This window comes from Petromyzon marinus, chromosome 63, assembly GCF_048934315.1.
Source record: "Petromyzon marinus isolate PM22_M1 ecotype Great Lakes invasive population chromosome 63, UKy_Petmar_22M1.pri1.0, whole genome shotgun sequence".
Taxonomy (NCBI): domain Eukaryota; kingdom Metazoa; phylum Chordata; class Hyperoartia; order Petromyzontiformes; family Petromyzontidae; genus Petromyzon; species Petromyzon marinus.
This window is the reverse complement of record NC_133729.1, coordinates 3,490,625-3,510,068: the sequence shown is the minus strand read 5'-3', so window position 1 is coordinate 3,510,068 and position 19,444 is coordinate 3,490,625. Positions and strand designations below refer to the sequence as shown.

General features: G+C 57.8%; 1 protein-coding gene across 4 annotated transcripts in view; it reads left to right on the top strand.

Moving 5' to 3' along the window:
* The window catches only part of LOC116956121 (uncharacterized), a 52,926-nt gene extending 45,782 nt beyond the window's left edge, over positions 1–7,144 (top strand). For 3 of the 4 annotated variants that reach the window (XM_032977581.2, XM_076054010.1, XM_076054011.1), the window contains exon 7: positions 1,561–2,761. In XM_032977581.2, the coding sequence (XP_032833472.2) occupies positions 1,561–1,635 (75 nt within the window). In that variant the 3' untranslated portion in view covers positions 1,636–2,761. Of the gene's footprint in view, positions 1–1,560; positions 2,762–5,062 lie in introns of those variants that run through there. The other variant, XM_032977580.2, reaches the window with a different exon arrangement.
* The last annotated feature ends 12,300 nt before the right edge of the window (positions 7,145–19,444 follow it).

Below are 19,444 nucleotides of genomic sequence, written 5' to 3'. Positions count from 1 at the left end.
ACCCCCACCGCCCTCCCTCACCCCGTGTGCGGACTCACGGTGCGCGACCGCCACGGCCTGAGTTAGGCCTCGGCGATTGCCCCCCCCCCCCCTTGAGAGTCCCACTGGAAGCGTGAGGGCACCGGGAGTTTATTCAGGCCCCGATCGGCAGCACAGCCACGCGGACGAGCGTTAATGACGACAGCGGGGAGTGGTTTTGCGTTTTTGATCAAGAGCGGGGCCCTCCTGTGCACCGTGGCGTCTCGTAGCGGTTTTACCTCATCGCGTCTCCTCGTCTCAACAACGTTTTGAACGGTGAACGGTGACCCCCCCCCCCCGCCCCGGCAGTAGCTGCCCCTGTGCAGTAGAAGCCGCCTCAGGAGCTGGCCTGCAAGCGGGCGTTAAGTCCACCATTTAGCTTTTGGAGGGGGGGGGGCGATGATTTTTATTTGCGTGGTCTGGCCTGGGGCATCCCGACTGGCAGCTGTGTCCCTGTGTGGCACGTGGTTGCTCGGGGTAGTGGGCCTGCAAGCGGGCGTTAGTCTGCCAGCAGGGGGCGATGATTGCGTCTGTCTGTGTAATCCCAACGAATGAAAAAAAACACGATTACAGTGGTAATGACACGGGCAAAAGGTGATCGCTCGATCCACCTTCTCAAGAATACGGCTCAGGCATTGGCACCGCCGTTGGGGCTGCATGAGACCTGGAAATGAGACGGGGGAGGGATTCACCTGAAGGGGGGGCTCTGTGTGTGTGTGTGGTGTGGGGGGGTGGGCCGTGTGAGTCGGTGGTGTGAGTCAGTCCCGGTGAGTGTAAACAAACATCGGTCTGTCAGCAGCTCGCTGGGGTTCCTGGTCCCCCCCTCACCTCCCCGTATTTGCTTCTGCATCTCGAGTGTCAGTGCGCCAATCATCACCAGTCGCTATCATCGTCACCATCAGCAGCATCAGCAGAGTTATCGGCAACACCGCCGTCATTACCGTCATCTTAATCGTCACGCCCGGCTGCGTAAGGAGTTACAGCTCCGGCGATTCGGTGACTTGTCGCGAGCTGCTGCTTGAGGATCATTGTTCTTTTTTTTTGCTCTCGTTTCAACCGCCACGTTTGTATTTTATTTCTCAGTTATTTGGTCCAAAGAGCGCGTGGTTTGCCAGGAGTTTGCCTAGACAGCCGACGCGTTGTTGCGCGCCCAGCGTAGTGATGAGAATTGGCGGCGGTGATGGTGCGGTTGCTCGTAAGGACTGGCGATATTGGTGGCTGACGGATGTAATGGTGTGGAGGTCGGTGATGGTACAGCTACTTGCGATGCTAAAGTTGCTCATGGCGATATGACTGCTGGCGGTGTTGATAGCAGTGCGTTTGCTGCTGGCGACAGTGGTGGCTGTGTCTGGTGGTGATGGTGCAGTTGCTGGTGATGGCAATGGCTGGCAGTGGTCATGTCCCTGGTGCTGTGTGACCGCGAGGCCTCAGCATGGTGCCGCCCCCTGACCTGCGTTGTCTGTGCCTCTTTCCCCATGGCGACCGCGTGGACGCGGATCCTGGGCCCCTGGGCCTTCTCCCCGGACTCCGTCCCTGTGCCAGGATTTCACGTCGGTAAGAGTCGCTCCCTGCCGGTGCGACCGCCACAATCACTACAACCGCCACAACTGGTGCTAGGATGTCTCGTATTTCCCTCCCCCCCCAATGCTTTAGCGGACGAGCCGAGCTCCTGAATATTCACGAGACGTGGTCACGATTTTAATCCGATTCGTCACTCAACGTCAGTTCCCTTCCTCACCGACGCGTACGTCAAATCGAGCGTGCGTGTGTGCGCACGAGACGTTAGATTATTTACACGGATTCGTGTAGATTCTACACAGGTGACACCCTAATGACACGCAAATGACACGCGGGCGGTACAATCTGGCTGACTGCAGCAGATAAAACCGCGGATATTAGATGGTAGAGGGTGGGGGCGGTGGAACATGAGAACCCAATATAAGCGATGCGGGAAGAACTCCGTTTAAAAAATTAACCCAATTGTTGGATGTAATGGTGAGATCAGATCTCGGCAATTAATTAAATCGTCGCTTTCCCCGGTAATCTGTGATCCTCGCGGTGACCCTTTCAGGCCGCTGTCTCGGCTGCTTTAACGAGGAGGGCCGAGGAGCAGGACCCCTCGTTAGAAATTGACTCGTTAATTATTTAACCAGCGGCGGCATCAGTCCCCGTTGCCGTGGCTCACGGCAGCGCCGCGCTCGGCCGCCCGCGCAGCCCCGGCGTTTGGATGGCGTCGCCAAATTTGCGCCCATCGGCAACGCCGAGAGAAAAATCACAAGCGCCTTGGTCAACGACAGCAGCAGCATTTGGAGCTCTGCTACTTTTCTTTTGAACCGAGGCATCTCCGGCCACCACCTGAAACGCGCGCAAGCAGCTGCTACCGTCGCTTTACTCCCCCGGCTGTTGCACCCCCCAACTAAATTTTTTTTTTAAATGCCGCTTAAAAATCTCTTATAGGAGAAGGAAGCGGATTACTGCAACATTAGCAGCCCAGATGTATAAACAGAGGGATTTGCTGCTACTGCGGCGGTGGCGGCGGTGGCGGCGGTAAAAGAGTCCACACCACGGGCTCCGGGCTCCGCCGAGGGTTGCCCCCTACGCGGCGCAGATCGGCCCCGCCGAGCATCTGGGCCCCGTTAGCGGCCGAGAGAAAAGGAAACAAAGTCCAAATTGGATTTGGGGGTAAACACGGAGGGGCGCGCCACGCTGAGCGATCCGCCTAATCCTCTTAAGTGGAGCGAGCACGGGGGGGGTGGGGGGGGGATAGGGAGGGGGGGGGACGGGGGGGGGCAAGCTAGCGAACCGGCCCTCAACATCTGGGCCTGCTGTGACCGCCCTGGATGAGGCCTCTCTAAGCCTTGGCTCCTGGCTCCTAGAGCCGCTGTGAATTCACACCCCTGTCCCACCAGCCCCCCCACCCTCTGCCCACCCCTTCCGCCCACCTACGCCGCCCGCCAGGCTCCGTCCGCTGCTCCCTGCGCTAATTACCACACGAGGGGGGGGGGGGTGTGGGGGGGTGAGTCGAGCAACTGGGAGAGGAGGCTAAGTCGCACCGTCTGCGAAGGATTTGCTCGCTCCCCGAGTGCCCTGAAGCACCCCTCCCCGTGCCGTCGCGAGTTTTGTGCCGGATCCTCGGGGAATCGGAGCCCCCGCTTCCCCGCTGGCTCCCCTGCTGACCTCCCCCGAAACGAGCGAGAGGGGTGTGGTTATGCTACACGTTCTTTATCTGTGTTGGGCGAAGGGTAGGGAAGGAGTTGGAAGGATGGGGAAGGACGGGGAAAGATGGGGAAGTATGTAAGTATGTTGAACTTCATTTAACTCATTCATGCTGCTCAATTTAAGACCGGGAGCAAGTGAGGGCTTTTCCATTCTGGCGAATTGCCCGTTGATGCTGGATGTAATTACCAGCGAAACGTCGTACTCAAACTGTAAATGTTGTGGATTCACTCTTCAACACACCGGTGGACTAAAGTAGTGAACTATTTGGCTTTTGTCAATGTGACACTTTTTTGCTGATTGGCCGTGTCGGGTGGTGGAGGGTTACGACACATTTATAAATAACGCGATCTCACCCGAAAACCTTTATTATGAATAATATTGGTCGCGAAAGCCTACGTGTTAAACTGATGTTGAACTTCTTTCGCACCGTACGTAGCCAACCGTGATAATTGGAGGTGCGTGTGACGTCATCACAATCTTATCTTATCGTCATTTATATGGCGCCTTGACCAAGTCACTTGAAAGAGAGTTGACGGTGGTACGTGCGCATGTGACGGTTAGGATGAGGTGAAGAAAATAGATGAGAGGAAGTAATGGGCGAACCTTAAATTGCGTGAATTACGTAAAAGAACAAATGACGAGCAAAATGATTTGATGGATGGGGACTGAGTGGAGGCCGTGAGGAGAGAGATTGTGAGAGAGGGACAGGAACGGTAGTGGTCAGAATGGGGAGATTAAGGGGCCGTGGGATGAGCTAAGGGAAAAAAAAAGCGGTCGAAGAGACCAATGCAATTAACGACCGGGCGTTTCAGCGGATTCTTGGCCGACCCGTTTCGTGGATGTATCTCGGATGTGAGACTGGTGCACGGAAGGATGGGGAAGGATGGGGGAAGGACCAGGAAAGGGAATGAAGGACTGGAAAGTGTGGGTGGGAAGGACAGGTAGGGACGGGGAAGGACGAGGAAGGATTGGGAAGGATGGAGAAGGTTAGCTAAGATTGATTGAGAAGGATGGGGGGAAGAACAGAGAAGGAGAGTGAAGGACTGACGACGGAGAAAGGCAGGAAAGGGGCGGTCCCGTGCCAGCTCAGACACAGGTCCGCCGTGTGAGTGCGCGCGAACGGGAGCGAGCGAGCGAGTGAGCGGGCGCCGCACGTTTACTGCAGCGCTCGAGCCGTAGGGGGGGGCGCGCGATGGAGGTCCCCGCCCCCTCTCGTGCGTGGACCTCGCGACGCGGGGAGCGGAGGGAGAGACACGCTGTCCTGAGCGGAGCATGGGAGGTGGCGGCAGGTGGAGGGGGGGGTACAGGCTGTCCAGGGGCACTCCCTCGCCCCCATCGCGCTGTTTATTGTCGTTTGTGAGAAGCTGATCATGGTCTCTCTCCCACTCCCCCTCCATGCTGCCCCCTCTTCTGTCGACACCTCCGTCCCCTCGGTGGCTGCCGGCCGTGGACTCGCCTGTGGATCGTCTCACCTCCGTAATGCCACACCTGTGGACCGACTCACCTGTATACTGTCTCACATGTGGATGGACTCACCTGTGTACCTACTCACCTGTTGACGGACTCACTTGTGTACTGACTCACCTGTGTACTGAGTGACCTGTTGATGGACTCATTTGTGTACTAATTCACCTTTGTATGGACTCACCTGTGGACTGACTCACCTGCATACTGACTCACCTGCGTACTGACTCACATGTGGACCGACTCACCTATGTATGGACTCACCTGCGGACTGACTCACCTGTGTACGAACTCACCTGTTGATGGGCTCATCTGGGGATGAACTCACCTGTGGATATGCTCACCTTGGATCCACCTGCAGGGGGTGAGTAGCTGCCGTGCTCTAGAGCTACGTAGCTCTTTTTCAGAAGCAACCTAGCCACAAACGATTTCCCAACGAAGTGGCTTACAATCATCACGTGAAAATGTTAAAGCAGCCAAGTACTCTAAACACGTGATGTTGATTCTAAATGTGGAGGGGTAAAACGGGAGGACCCGGAAACAAATCCACGTGACGGCGGAGAGAGAGAGGGAGAGACACGCAAACTCCAAATATACAGCAGCAGGCGTCAGGGTCGAGATTGAACCCACGGCCTCCTGTATACCAGGCGAGGTAGTTAACATCTCACCACGGGGAGAGCGAGAGACACACCTAAACTCTAAATATACAGCAGGTGTCAGGGTCGGGATCGAACCCACTGCCTCCTGTTTCCCAATTCAATGGCTACACTCAATGGCGGAGCCAGGATTTTCAGGTGGGGGGGGGGGGGGCAACCCCTCCAGCGATGAAAAATTATAGGAGTTGTTCGTAAGTAAGGACTGTTCCCTTGCTTTTTATTCGACGCGTGTGCGGCGATGGTGCAGCCATCTATCGAGGGTCGAATTCGAACCGTGTGTGATCGGCATCGCGCTCGCTGAAGATGTTTGCCTTCAGGGAAGTCGTGTACTGTATACGCAACTGCGCACAATTCTTTGAGTCACTTATAGCTGCTTTTCCGTTACTTATTGCCAATTACGGACTCGGACTATTGTCCTATCATCTCATAGAGTCCCTGGCACGTAATAATATGCTACACAGTGGCAGTGGGGGTCACAAAATGCCGATTTATTACTTATAAACCCCAATGATCCGATCGAAATTAGGGATTTCGATCGGATCATTGGGGGGGCACGTGCCACCCCACCCCCCCTCCCCCCCCCCACTGGCTCCACCAGTGGCTACACTCCGTCGCCCTCCTCTCGTCCGCAGGGGTGTGCTGTGCACTATCGGTGGGCCCCTTGATCAGAAACAAAAATCACTCCCTATCACCCACGCAGTTATCTTCAAGTGCAGATAATATGAATATGCCTCGCAGTGCTCTGACCAAATTTGGCACACTCATCAATGACACCATGTGCCCTTAAAATAATATATAATGGCCGACGTTTCAGGTAGTGGACCTTCTTCAGGCACATGCATGATATAAGAGCCGTTCTGCAAAGCACGTGTGCCATGCAGAAGCGCCATTGCTTGATTATCGCCGATTACACGTTTTGTCTTTTAAGGCCACACACACACACTTGGTGTTAGTGATAACTAGTGTGTCCAGTTGTTGTGGGATTTATATTCATCCAAGTCACATTGAACATTTCACTTGGTTATCGATGGAGTTTCATCAGTTCTCTGCACAGTTGAAAAGCGCCTTCTGTGGGTTAGCAATCCGGCTGGGTGGCACCGTGGTGAGGGTGGCCTCTACTCACAATCCGGCTGGGTGGCACCGTGGTTAGGGTGGCCTCTACTCACAATCCGGCTGGGTGGCACCGTGGTTAGGGTGGCCTCTACTCACAATCCGGCTGGGTGGCACCGTGGTTAGGGTGACCTCTACTCACAATCCGGCTGGGTGGCACTGTGGTGAGGGTGGCCTCTACTCACAATCCGGCTGGGTGGCACTGTGGTGAGGGTGGCCTCTACTCACAATCCGGCTGGGTGGCACCGTGGTGAGGGTGACCTCTACTCACAATCTGGCTGGGTGGCACCGTGGTGAGGGTGGCCTCTACTCACAATCCGGCTGGGTGGCACCGTGATTAGGGTGGCCTCTACTCACAATCCGGCTGGGTGGCACCGTGATTAGGGTGGCCTCTACTCACAATCCGGCTGGGTGGCACTGGTTAGGGTGGTCTCTACTCACAATCCGGCTGGGTGGCACCGTGGTTAGGGTGGCCTCTACTCACGATCCGGCTGGGTGGCATCGTTGTTAATCGTGCTTGCCCACCACTGTCAACACAGCAGCAGCAACATCAGCAGATAATTTGACCAAATCTGTGTCGTTAAGAGCCTCCACCACCCAACGCAGCCATACGAAGTCAATTGTCACGTGGTGTGCAAGAGTGAGGGTAGAGGGGTGAGGAGGTGGGGGAGGGGGGGGTTGGGGGTGAGCAGGGTGAGGGGGTGAGGGTCAGTGATGCTCAGGGAGCTCTGGGTGTTTGTGGCCGGATTTGGGATCAGAAAGCTCCTTTAGCCTCTTCTAAACAAAGGCCGATGGGACTTCTCGCGCCATTGACTCCCGGCCGCTCACAAAGCGGCCGCGATGAGAGGCGTTTGAAGCCACGGGGGGAGCTCCCACACACACCCAGGAGCCCGCCCCCCCCGCCACACACAGCTCTGTCATCTCCAGCGTGATCCACCACCCCCCCCCCCCCCACTTCACAACCACCACTACCAGCAGCAACAGCAACAACAATGTGACACCACCACCACTGCCGCCACCTACACAAGCAACAACGGCGACACCACGGCTACCACCGCTACTGCCACCGCCACAAACACCTCCGTCATCTCTCTTCCACCCCCTCCATCCCTCCCACTACCGTCGCCATCGCCAACACCAGCAGTGGCAACAACAGCTGCACCACCACGGCCGCCACCACCACCAACATCTCCGTCATCTCTCTTCCAGCCCCCTACAACTACCACCTATAACAAACAAAAAAACCTTTAAACTATTTTTATTTTACCAGGTAAGGCCCACTGAGCTATTTCGCTTTTTTTCAGAAGCGACCTGGCCACAAATGATAGCTCAACAAAGTGGCTTACGTGGAAATGTTTAAGTGCCAAATAGTTTAACGCATGTTTCTAAATGTGGAGGGGAAAACCAGAGGACCCAGAGAAGAATCCAGCACCCACCCCATCATTCCAGTCTAATGGTAGGGGTAGGGGTAGAGGGGTAGGTGTAGAGGGGTAGGTGTAGAGGGCTAGAGTCTAATGGTAGGGGTAGGGGTAGAGGGGTAGGTGTAGAGGGGTAGGTGCAGAGGGGTAGAGTCTAATGGTAGGGGTAGAGGGGTAGAGACTAATGGTAGGGGTAGAGGGGTAGGTGCAGAGGGGTAGAGTCTAATCGTAGGGTAGGTGCAGAGGGGTAGAGGGGTAGAGACTAATGGTAGGGGTAGAGGGGTACGTGCCGAGGGGTAGAGACTAATGGTAGGGGTAGAGGGGTAGGTGCAGAGGGGTAGAGTCTAATAGTAGGGTAGGTGCAGAGGGGTAGAGTCTAATGGTAGGGGTAGAGGGGTAGAGGGGTAGAGGGGTAGAGTCTAATGGTAGGGGTAGAGGGGTAGGTGCAGAGGGGTAGAGTCTAATGGTAGGATAGGTGCAGAGGGGTAGAGTCTAATGGTAGGGGTAGAGGGTAAGAGGGGTAGAGTCTAATGGTAGCGGTAGAGGGGTATAGGGGTAGGTGTAGAGGGCTAGAGTCTAATGGTAGGGGTAGAGGGGTAGGTGCAGAGGGGTAGAGTCTAATGGTAGGGGTAGGTGCAGAGGGGTAGAGTCTAATGGTAGGGGTAGAGGGGTAGAGACTAATAGTAGGAGTAGAGGGGTAGGTGCAGATGGGTAGAGTCTAATAGTAGGGGTAGAGGGGTAGAGTCTAATGGTAGAGGTGTAGAGGGCTAGAGTCTAATGGTAGGGGTAGAGGTGTAGAGGGCTAGAGTCTTAATGGTAGGGGTAGGTGTAGAGGGCTAGAGTCTAATGGTAGGGGTAGAGGGGTAGAGTCTAATGGTAGGGGTAGAGGGGTATATAGCTAGAGTCTAATGGTAGGGGTAGAGGGGTAGATAGCTAGAGTCTAATGGTAGGGGTAGAGGGGTAGATAGCTAGAGTCTCATGGTAGGGGTAGAGGGGTAGATAGCTAGAGTCTAATGGTAGGGGTAGAGGGGTAGATAGCTAGAGTCTAATGGTAGGGGTAGAGGGGTAGATAGCTAGAGTCTCATGGTAGGGGTAGAGGGGTAGATAGCTAGAGTCTAATGGTAGGGGTAGAGGGGTAGATAGCTAGAGTCTAATGGTAGGGGTAGAGGGGTAGATAGCTAGAGTCTAATGGTAGGGGTAGAGGGGTAGATAGCTAGAGTCTAATGGTAGGGGTTGAGGGGTAGATAGCTAGAGTCTAATGGTAGGGGTAGAGAGGTAGATGGCTAGAGTCTCATGGTAGGGGTAGAGGGGTAGATAGCTAGAGTCTAATGGTAGGGGGTTATATGGGTACAGCTGGGGAGTAATTCTCTGGCTGCGCCCCCTCCCTGGCCACAGCCGCCACGCTCCACGCGTTCGCTAAAGACGCAGGAAAGAGTCACTCAGCGGCGACGCGCCGGGGCCGCCGCTGGATGTTTACCGTAAACACGGGGGGGGCTGGATGGGGGGGCGGGGAGGGGGGAGGCCTGGTGTGAGAGTCAGGCCCGGCGGCCGCTCTCACCGAGCGAACCACCGAGCGGCCGGTGAGAGCGGTGCTGTGGGCCGCAGGACCGGGTGTCGAGTGAGGCTTGCCGCACGCGCACGGCGTTCCCACCCTGGGCTCGTGTTCTCGGCCGGCGGTGCCGCGCGCGTGGGTGGTAACCGCTGATTGCAGCGCGTGTGGGTTCACGTTATAGAGAGTGTGTGCGTTTGTGTTCACGTTATAGAGAGTGTGTGTGTGGGGGGGGGTTCGTGTTAGAGAGTGTGTGTGTGTGTGTGTGGGTTCGTGTTAGAGAGAGTATGTGTGTGGGGGTTCGTGTTAGAGAGAGAGTGTGTGTGTGTGGGTTCGTGTTAGAGAGTGTGTGTGTGGGTTCGTGTTAGAGAGTGTGTGTGTGTGGGTTCGTGTTAGAGTGAGTGTGTGTGGGTGGGTTCGTGTTAGAGTGTGTGTGTGTGTTGGTTCGTGTTAGAGAGAGTGTGTGTGTGTGTGTGGGTTCGTGTTAGAGTGTGTGTGTGTGGGTTCGTGTTAGAGAGAGTGTGTGTGTGTGGGTTCGTGTTAGAGTGTGTGTGTTGGTTCGTGTTAGAGAGAGTGTGTGTGTGTGTGTGTGGGTTCGTGTTAGAGAGAGTGTGTGTGTTGGTTCGTGTTAGAGAGAGAGAGTGTGTGTGTGTGTGGGTTTGTGTTAGAGAGAGTGTGTGTGTGTGGGTTCGTGTTAGAGTGTGTGTGTGTGTGTGTTTGCGTACCGCTGTTGCGGAGGTGATTTTCTGACCGTTAACTGTTTCTCGTCCCTTTTTCTGCCGTTGCGACACTGCCACCCGGGGCGACTCTTCTCTCCAACCTCAGTTTGTAAGTGGCTCCTCCAACCTGCTCACGTGATAGTGCGTGCACGTGCGTCTTCACGTGAGTGTGTTGTGGGTTCACGTGAGTGGATGGGTTCACGTGAAAGAGAGTGTGTGTGTGTGTAGCGCAGCGCGATAACCGCTGCACTACCACTCACCACACGCTCACAGATCCACACTCACGCACTCACTCTCACACACACTCTCGTACACACGCACGCGCTCAGCGCCCCGTGGATCGGCTTATGCAAAGAGCATGGGGAACGGAGGTGGGGGGGGTGGGTCTCTCAGCGTGGCCTTGATGGCATTAGCGCCACTCGCTCACTCGCTAGCTCCTCGCTCCTTCCCCAAAAACCCGATTATCTCGGGCTCAGGCTCTTCCCGGGAATCTCACGTTTCTCGATGTCTCCCCCCCACCGTCCCCCGCTGCCTCGCACTCCGCGAACGATGCGGCGCAGGCTCGGTGGCGCCGCGGTTTAACCCGCGGTTACCCCGTCGCGCTTCCTGGATTGCGTTTAGCTCCGATCCTCGTTCACCCGGCCATCAGCCCCGCGGTTAACCGAGTAGCGCTGCAGCTCAGAAGTTACCCCGACACGCTCGGTGGACTGCTGTTAGCCCCGATCCTCACACACCTGTCGGTTAACCCCGCGGTTAACCCCGGGGAGCGCCGGGGTTAACCGCGGGATTAACCGACAGGTGAGTGCAGCCAGTTAAAGTCGTCACATCGACGAGTGCGGAGAAAATTGTATTTGTTGTGTTTTCTCATTTAAGTTTACCCAAATGCGTGTCCTTGCTCCAAAGAATTGCCCGAAAAGTCGCCTGTTTATGTAGTAGTCCTTTTAAGGCCACACACACAGTGTTGTTATAGATGAACGAGTTGAATTCGTTGCTATTTGTTCTCGTGCACCACTGCCAACGCAGCCGCAGCAGTAAATCAATCGTTTATGAAAAGCCAGTGGGACTTGGTCAGCATGCGTCACGGCTGGATGGGACGGTGGCCGGCGGCCGAGGCTAACGGCAGAACGTGGCAACCGGATCCACTCGCGCGGCGATGATGGAAGTGCCGCTGCTGAATTGCGAAACCCGGGAGCGGCGGCCTTTATCCAACAGTGGATAGACCCTGGCTGCTGCTGCTGCTGGTGACGGTGCGTGTCTCTGGCAGACGGCGCTGCACTGGGCGGCGAAGCACGGCAGCGTGGAGACGGCGACGCTGGTGGCGGAGGCCGGGGTGGACGTGAACGCTCGCTCGGTGAGACGCGGAGGCGCGCCGCTTTAACGGCACGCCCCGTTATAACGGCGGCAGCCCGTTAGAGCCACATGACCGGTTATAACGGTGTCCTGTTATAACGGTGGCACCTCGTTATAATCGCAGCACCCCGTTATAACGATGGTGTGTTATTATAACGGCACCCCTTGTTATCGTGGAACACTACGTTATAATGGTACACCCCGTTACAGCGGCATGCCCAGTTATAAAGGTGCCACGTAAACACGCCGTACTCTGTTAGTGCCCCTGTCCTTAGACCGACGTACCATTGTGCTGGGGGTGACGTGACGTTGAACTGGGAGTGACGTTGTCCCAGGGGTGACGTAACGTGGTACTGGGGGTGATGTTGTGACATTCTGGGGGTGACATTGTGCTGGGGGTGACGTGATGTTGTGCTGGGGGTGACGTGGTGACGTTGTGACGTTGAACTGGGAGTGACGTTTTCCCGGGGGTGACATAACGTTGTAATGGGGGTGATGTTGAGACGTTCTGGGGGTAACATTGTGACGTTGTGCTGGGGGTGACGTGACGTTATGCTGGAGGTGACAGTGACGTGCTGGGGGTGACGTGACATTGTGCTGGGGGTGACGTGACGTTATGCTGGAGGTGAAAGTGACGTGCTGGGGGTGACGTGACGTTGTGCTGAGGGTGACGTGACGTGCTGGAGGTGACGTGACGTTGTGCTGGGGGTGACGTTGTGACGTTTTGCTGGAGGTGACAGTGACGTGCTGGGGGTGACGTGACGTTGTGCTGGGGTTGACGTTGTGACGTTATGCTGGAGGTGAAAGTGACGTGCTGGGGGTGACGTGACGTTGTGCTGAGGGTGACGTGACGTGCTGGAGGTGACGTGACGTGCTGGGGGTGACGTTGTGACGTGCTGGAGGCGACAGTGACGTGCCGGGGGTGACGTGACGTTGTGCTGAGGGTGACGTGCTGGGGGCGAGCATCATGGAGGCCCCCGGGTCACACCATCCCGCGGCGATGCGAAAGACGTTGGTCGAGCTTCAAACTCCTCGTGCAGCTGCGGATGAAGAAACTCGGGGTGGGCGGACGGGGGGGGAGACGAGCGGCAAGCGTGGCCCGGCCGGCGAAGGCCCCCCCCCCGTTGTTTGTGTGTTTGCGCTCGCGTTTTGTAAATAGAGAACTCTCCGCGGAGATGCGATGGCTCTGCCGCCGGGAGCTGCCAGCCCCACGTTCCCCGCGATGTTTATGTGCTCGGGTTAATTTGTTTAAACGCCGCGCGTTCGTGCGTTCGTTGGAGGGAGGCAGTGCGGTGGAGGGCGGGGGGGGGCTTGAAGGGGGGGGGGAGGGTGACTTCTCTGGTGCGTGTGGACCTCTGTGTGTTCCTTCCCTGGGCAGGTGTCTCTGTGTGTCTGTGTGTGTCTTTTGTTTTTTGTGCCTGTGTGTCTAAACTAAAACTGAACTATATTTTATAATAGCAGGTAAGACCCACTGAGCTTATATAGCTCTCTTTCAAAAGCGACCTGACCACAAATGATAGCTTAACGAAGTGGCTTATCATCGTCTGGAAATTTATAGCAGGCAAATACTCTAAAACGCGTGACGTTAATTCTAAATGTGGAGGGGAAAAAAACCCGGGAGGGCCCGGAGAAAAATACGCGCGACCACGGGGAGAGCGGCACGCAAACTCCAAATATACAGGCGTCAAGATCGGGATTGAACCTATGACCTCCTGTGTACCAGGCGAGGGAGTTAACATCCCGCCACCGTGTGTGTGTGGGGGAGCGGTAGTGTCGCGGTTAGCGCGCTGCCCTACAAACCCAGCGTCCCGATTTCGATTCCCGCTCACGACCAACACCAGTGACGATTTTTTTTACCTGTCCTGGGCCTTGTCTGCATGTGTGTGTGAATGTTGTTTTTTATTGGGTGCCGCGAGTCGTTAGCGGAATGGGTGAGAGTGTCCCGTGTGGCGCAGTGGACGGGCGGGGAGAGGAGGGAGCGGGGGCTGGGGGGGGGTCAGTCGCGGAGAGGGAGGGGCCGTCTCAACAGCTCTATCCCATCCCCTGTAATTACCTAATTAACTCCCAGCCCGCGGGTAATGGCGCGGCTAAACAGGAGCCGTCAGCCGGAAACTAAATCACGAGCCAATAATGCGCCGCGCGCCGTCGGAGCGGGGAACGCGCTGGTGGCGGGCGTAGCGCCAAGCGGGGGGCTAACCACTGCTACCGCAACCGCCGCTATTCACCGCCGCCGCTATTCACCGCCAACACCGTCACCACCTTTCATCCCCACCACTATTCACGGCCGAGCCACTGTTCACTGCCATGACCACAACTACTGCTATCCGCCTCCACCCACCGCCAACAACATCATGATGACCAACACCACCACCACCACTACCACCACCAACACAACCGCTACCACCACCGCTATCACCTTGCTGCCACTGCCGCCACTACCGCGACTGCAGAGCCATGTCCCCCCGCTTTCGAATCAGCCCTAACCCTAACCTTGTATGGGAAAGACTGGATCTACATGGAAATTAAACTACCACGGGTAAACCCCGTCCCTAACCCTAGCCCATTCCTTAACCCTACCCCTAAACTCTACACCTAACCCTAGCCCCATTCGGCGCTACCGCTCAGCAGTCCCGTGAAACTATTTCTCCGTCTGCCGCCGCTGTCTTGAGCGAGGTGGAGGGAGGTGAGGCCGTGCAGCCCCATGAGTCCCCGCGACCCCACGTCTGAGCATCTCCTATCCCAATGTCCCTCCGCCCCCATCTGTCTCCCAACGTCCTCTCATCCCCGCGTCCCTGCATCCCAGTGTCCCTGCGTCCCAGCGTCCCTGCGTCCCAGCGTCCCTGAGTCCCAGTGTCTCTGTGTCCCAGTGTCTCTGTGTCCCCGTGTCCCAGTGTCCCCGTTCCCCCATCTTCCCATCTCCCCCACATCCCCGTTGTCCCCACGTCCCCGCGTTTCTTGCTTCCCAGCGCCTACCGGGCTCTTTGCGTCCTCGCATTCCACCTCTGGTGCCGAGCGAACGTCGAAATAAACGCAGGCCGTTAGCGGCGGCATTGGCGTCAGCGTTGGCCACAGCGGTGGCGCCGCTGTCTCGCCGGGCGGCCGCAGCAGCGCGAGCGCCGGGGAGAAATTGAATCCGGCCGGCGACGACGCAACGCAGCCACACGCGAGCTGCCAGGGGCGTGTAAATTACGTGCGGGGGTGGGGGCGCTGGGGTAATTTGTCCGTTCATGAGCCAGTGATCGAACTGTTTGGGGGAAAAAAATAATTCCATTCTGATATGATATACCCGACCCGACCCGTTTTATTCTTTTTTCCTCGATGTATTAATTTACGTGCAAGCATCCCGGCGGAGAAGAATGGGGCGATAAACGAGATTAACCGACTAATTATGTCTCTTCTCATCCCTGCCCTCCCCGTTCCCCTGTGCTCCTGTGGTGCCCTCTCACCCCCACACCACGTGCCTCTCTCCTCGGCTTCTCCCTCTCTGCTCCATACTCCACGCTCCTCTATTTCCCCTCTCTCCCCCGATCCTCCCTTTCACTCTCCCGTTTCTTCCCCGTTACCATCCCTTTCTCCCCATCTCCCTCCCCTTTTTCCCCATCTCGCTCTCCTCCCCATCTCCCTCCCTCTCTGCTCCCCATCTCCCTCCCTCTCTGCTCCCCATCTCCCTCCCTCTCCCCCCCCCCCTCCATCTCCCTCTCTCCCCCCCCCTCCCCCCCGTGCTCCCCGACGCTCATCGATGGCCGACACTGCCACCGCCTCTGTGCGTCGCGTGCGTCGCCGGCGCCCTGGCAGCACGTGAGTAAAAGCGCGCCGTCTCCGTGAGTCACCGTGCGTTATTAATATTAAAAGTTCATTTTCTCTCCGCGCTCCGCGCGCCGCGCACTGCGAGCGCGCGTGGGCTGCCGTAATATTTTGACAGTGACGTCCGGGTAATTTCCCCGGGAGCTGATTTACGCGGGGATTGAAGGGCCGCTTTAACGCTTTCCCTCGCCCCCCACCAGGCTCGCTGACGCAGGCTGTGCCGTCGTTGTCGAACGTTCGCGACGAGCCACCGCTTGTTTTTCCTACGGAGCTTCCTTCGTTGGGCGGCGACGGTTGCTCGGGTGGGGGGGGGGGCGGTCCGGCATGTGGAGGCAAGCCGTGGGGGGGGGGGGGGGGGGGCGGTGACTAGCGGTGGCGGTAGTGCCGCCCCGGGCTACCCGCGGCATCGGCGGCGTGGTGGGAACACCGTGCGGATGAGAGCGGTGCGAGCGGTTGTGGGGTTAAGTCGCGCTGCAGTTCTTAGGAATAATTTACCGCGACGTGGAGCAGTGCTAATGGAGCCCCCCCCCAACTGTGCCACCCCCCCCCCCCGCCATGTTTCCCTGTGCGGCCGCGCCCTCGCCATCTCCGCGTCCCCCCAACGTCTCCACAACGGCACCCGGAGCAGGGGGTAAGCAACACCCGTAACCCAGACTCCAAGACTCCTATGAACACCACAATTACCACCACCGACCACCGCCCGCCGCTCCTGAGCTTCCATCCGTGCGTGTTTGATTTTGTGGGGTTTTTTTTTTTTTCCAGCGCCACGCCACATTGAGAGCGTTTTCTTTCGGGTCGTTTGAAAAAATTTATGAAAAAATCAATGCCCATCTTAAGCACTTCGGCCCAATTCTCCACGGACGCAGAACGATCGTAGCCCTGGGCCCCCCCCCCCTACACCCCCCTCCCCCCCCCCGCTGTCAGGGGTAAACAAGACCGTGAGTTAGCTGGGGACCGTGCGCCCCTCCCCCCCACTCCCCCCGTAAAATGTAGATCTGCCGCATGAAGGCGCGGAGCATGGAGAGAGGAGTGGAGGCCTCCAGGCAAGGCCTTCATCACCAAGGCCCCATGGGGGCTAGCCTCTCAGTGGCTGTGTGTGGCTGTGTGTGGCCGTACGTGGCTGTGTGTGTACGTGGCTATGTGTAATGGGGAGGGGTAGTGCAGTGGCTAACGTGCCGCACTACGAACCCCACGACCCAAGTTCGATTTCCGCTGACGGCCACCAACACTGCCGACGAGCTAGTCCTGGGCCTCCCATAGGTCGACTCAAATGAGTACCTTGTGCAGTGTGTAATCGTCATCCCTAGGGAAACAAAGGCAGCCGGGCGTGGTGTTGACCACCCACCCTCGTGTGTGCCTTGCTGGCCTTCATAGGTGCTGTTACTCCCAAACAGCACTTGCCCCAACAGTCTGTTAAGACTACACGGGGGACCTTTGTTTCTCTTGGTTGTGCGCGTGGTTGCAGGGTTACACGGCGCTACACATCGCCACCATCCACAGTCGTGAAGAGATGGTGGAACTCCTCATCACCACCCTACGTGTGTAGCGCCCACCTCTACACTCACCTCCATACCCACCTCCACTCACCTCTACGCTCGCCTTCAATGGCCCTTCATCACAGCAGAGAGATTTGTGCACTCACGGTTGACTCTGACTTTGACCCCCCGCCCCCTCCACCCGTGACCCCTACCCTGATCCAGGCGTGCGCCAGGACGTGCGTGACTACAGTGGGCGGCTGGCGTTGCATTACGGCAAAGCCCGGGACGGAGAGGCTGTGACACCGAATCCCACCACACGTAAGCCTCCGCCGTGTCTCCCACCGCGTCTCCCCACTCATCTCTGATTAACACGATTGGCTACGTATGGTACGAACAAAGTTCAACATACGTACATACATCTCCCACGTGTCTCCACCACGTCTCCCCCACGTATCCCACACATCTCCCGCACATCTCTGCATCTCCTCTGTATCTCCTCTGTATCTCCCCCGTGTCTCCCGCTTGTCTCCCCCGCGTCTCCCTCGCGTCTTCCACGCGCATCTTCTGGATCTCCCACGCGTGTCCCCCGCATCTCCCACGTGTCTCCTCCGAGCGCGCGGCTCGGCGATTATAGTCAACTTCATGATATAGGGGTTTTTTTTTTTTGGGTTTGATCGCGGGACGTATAAGTACGCAATCTAATCCAAAAAAAAAACCTACATTATGGATGACATTGGTCGCGAAAGCCTCTCACGTGTTAAACTATAGTCAGGTTCTCGGGCTCACAACGCACACGTGCGTCGAGAAAGGCGCAAGGGACACCACCTGCACCGTTACCGCCCCCGCTCGTGGCGCACGGGAGGGGCGGCCGCAGTCGGCGCGGACGGTGGGCTTGGTCGTCAGCAGGGCGCGTCGCGCTTAACGTCACAACGCGCGTGCGCCGGGGCGATGGCATTGCCGCGCCCCGCGATTTTCCGCCGCGTTAACACGAACGGGAACCAGCGCCGGCGGGGCAGCCGCGGCGCTCGGGTGGAGGTGGTGCTGGCGGCGACCCGCTCTCACCGCCGTTGGGGACATAATTATTGATGTCAGTGCCGCCGTTCATTTCCGCGTCTTTCTTCGCGAGCTGCCGCTCCCCCGGCATCAAAACCACGCTCTTTGAAGGGACGGGACGGGACGGGGGAGGGGGGGGGGGGGGAGGAAACCCCGAGGTGGATTTTTCCCCCACGGATTATTATTGAGCTCCTTCAGTGAGAGTCCCGCGGGGGATCGATCGTGTCTCACAATGACGGCACCACGCCGATCCACGGTCGAGTCGACCCTGGGGTGCGGCGTGCGTGTCGTGACAGGCCCGCCTGCCCTCGGCTGCCCCTCGGCTGCCCTCAGCTGCCCCCCGGCTGCCCATTCGAGTTGTCGTGCCGACTGTCGGCTTCGCGCGCCCTCGCGAAACGACTTGGCCGTGAGCGAAGGAGGCCGCGGTGTGGTCGTGTTTTTACACCACAGAGCTCCGTTGATAAAACTGCGTCTCCCAGGCTGCCCGGTAGCGTAGCGGCTAGCGCGCCGTGCTACTAACCCGGCCACCCGAGCTCGATTCCCGCTCCACGGCCAACATCGATGGCGAATATTTGAACCGGTACCGGGCCACCCCCTGGGTCTACTCAGGCTGAAACAAGTACCTGGCGCGGTGTTTATAAAACGTCAGCACTGGGGTGGTGTTGGCATAAGTGATCGCGAGCAGCGCTCGCCCCAATGGTCTGTTTAAGTCAATCTAGACTGCAGGGATCCCTACTCTTTGGTTCTTTCGGTAAAGTCACGTGGTAGGTAGAAAATAAAATGAATTAAATCACGACGTTTCGGGGGCAACACCACGGGCGTCCGTCATCAGGTGGGACAACCACAGCAAGGAACAATTGCTGAAGTGGGCAAAAGGGCTGCTGTAACAAGAGGCTATATAGGTAAGAGAGGGGGGAGGAGCAAGGGGGGAGAGATAGAGAGGGGGGTGTGGGGGAGCGGAGTGCTGCGAAAACGCTTAGAGGACGAGTAGACAAAATGCCGGGGGGGGGCGGGGGGGGGGGGGAAGTGGGCGGGGCTGGGAGTGGGAAGCTGAAGCAGTCTGCTCAAGGCTACGCGAGGGATCTTTGTCTTTGCATCCGCGTCTCTCTACGTCACGTGGGGGCGGCAGCGTGTGCAACCGCGTGACGTGCAACTGAACGGAGCTGCTCTGGTGAACCGCTGAACTCGGAGAACCGCGTGCCATGCCGTGCCGTGACAACCTCCGTGTTTGCCGTGACAACCTCCGTGTTTGCCGTGACAACCTCCGTGTTTGCCGTGACAACCTCCGTGTTTGCCGTGTCGTGTGCGCGCTGCAGCGATGCGCGCCGACAAGCGATCATCGCGCAAGCTGGCCGGCGCCTTCCCGGGGCTGCTGCCGTACCGCGCCAGCCTGGCGGGGCCCGCGGGGGTCCCCGGGGCGCAAGCGGCGCAGCTGGGGGGCCCCGGCAACCGCGCGTCGTGGAGCGGCGGGCAGCCCTCAAGGGGAGGGGGCGGCCGCTGGGGGGGCGGCGGCGGCGGCGGCGGCGGCCACGGGCGGCGCCGCTGGGGCTCGGCCGAAGACCTCGTGGAGGAGGAGGAGGACGGCGACGCGCTGTCGGCGCTGGCG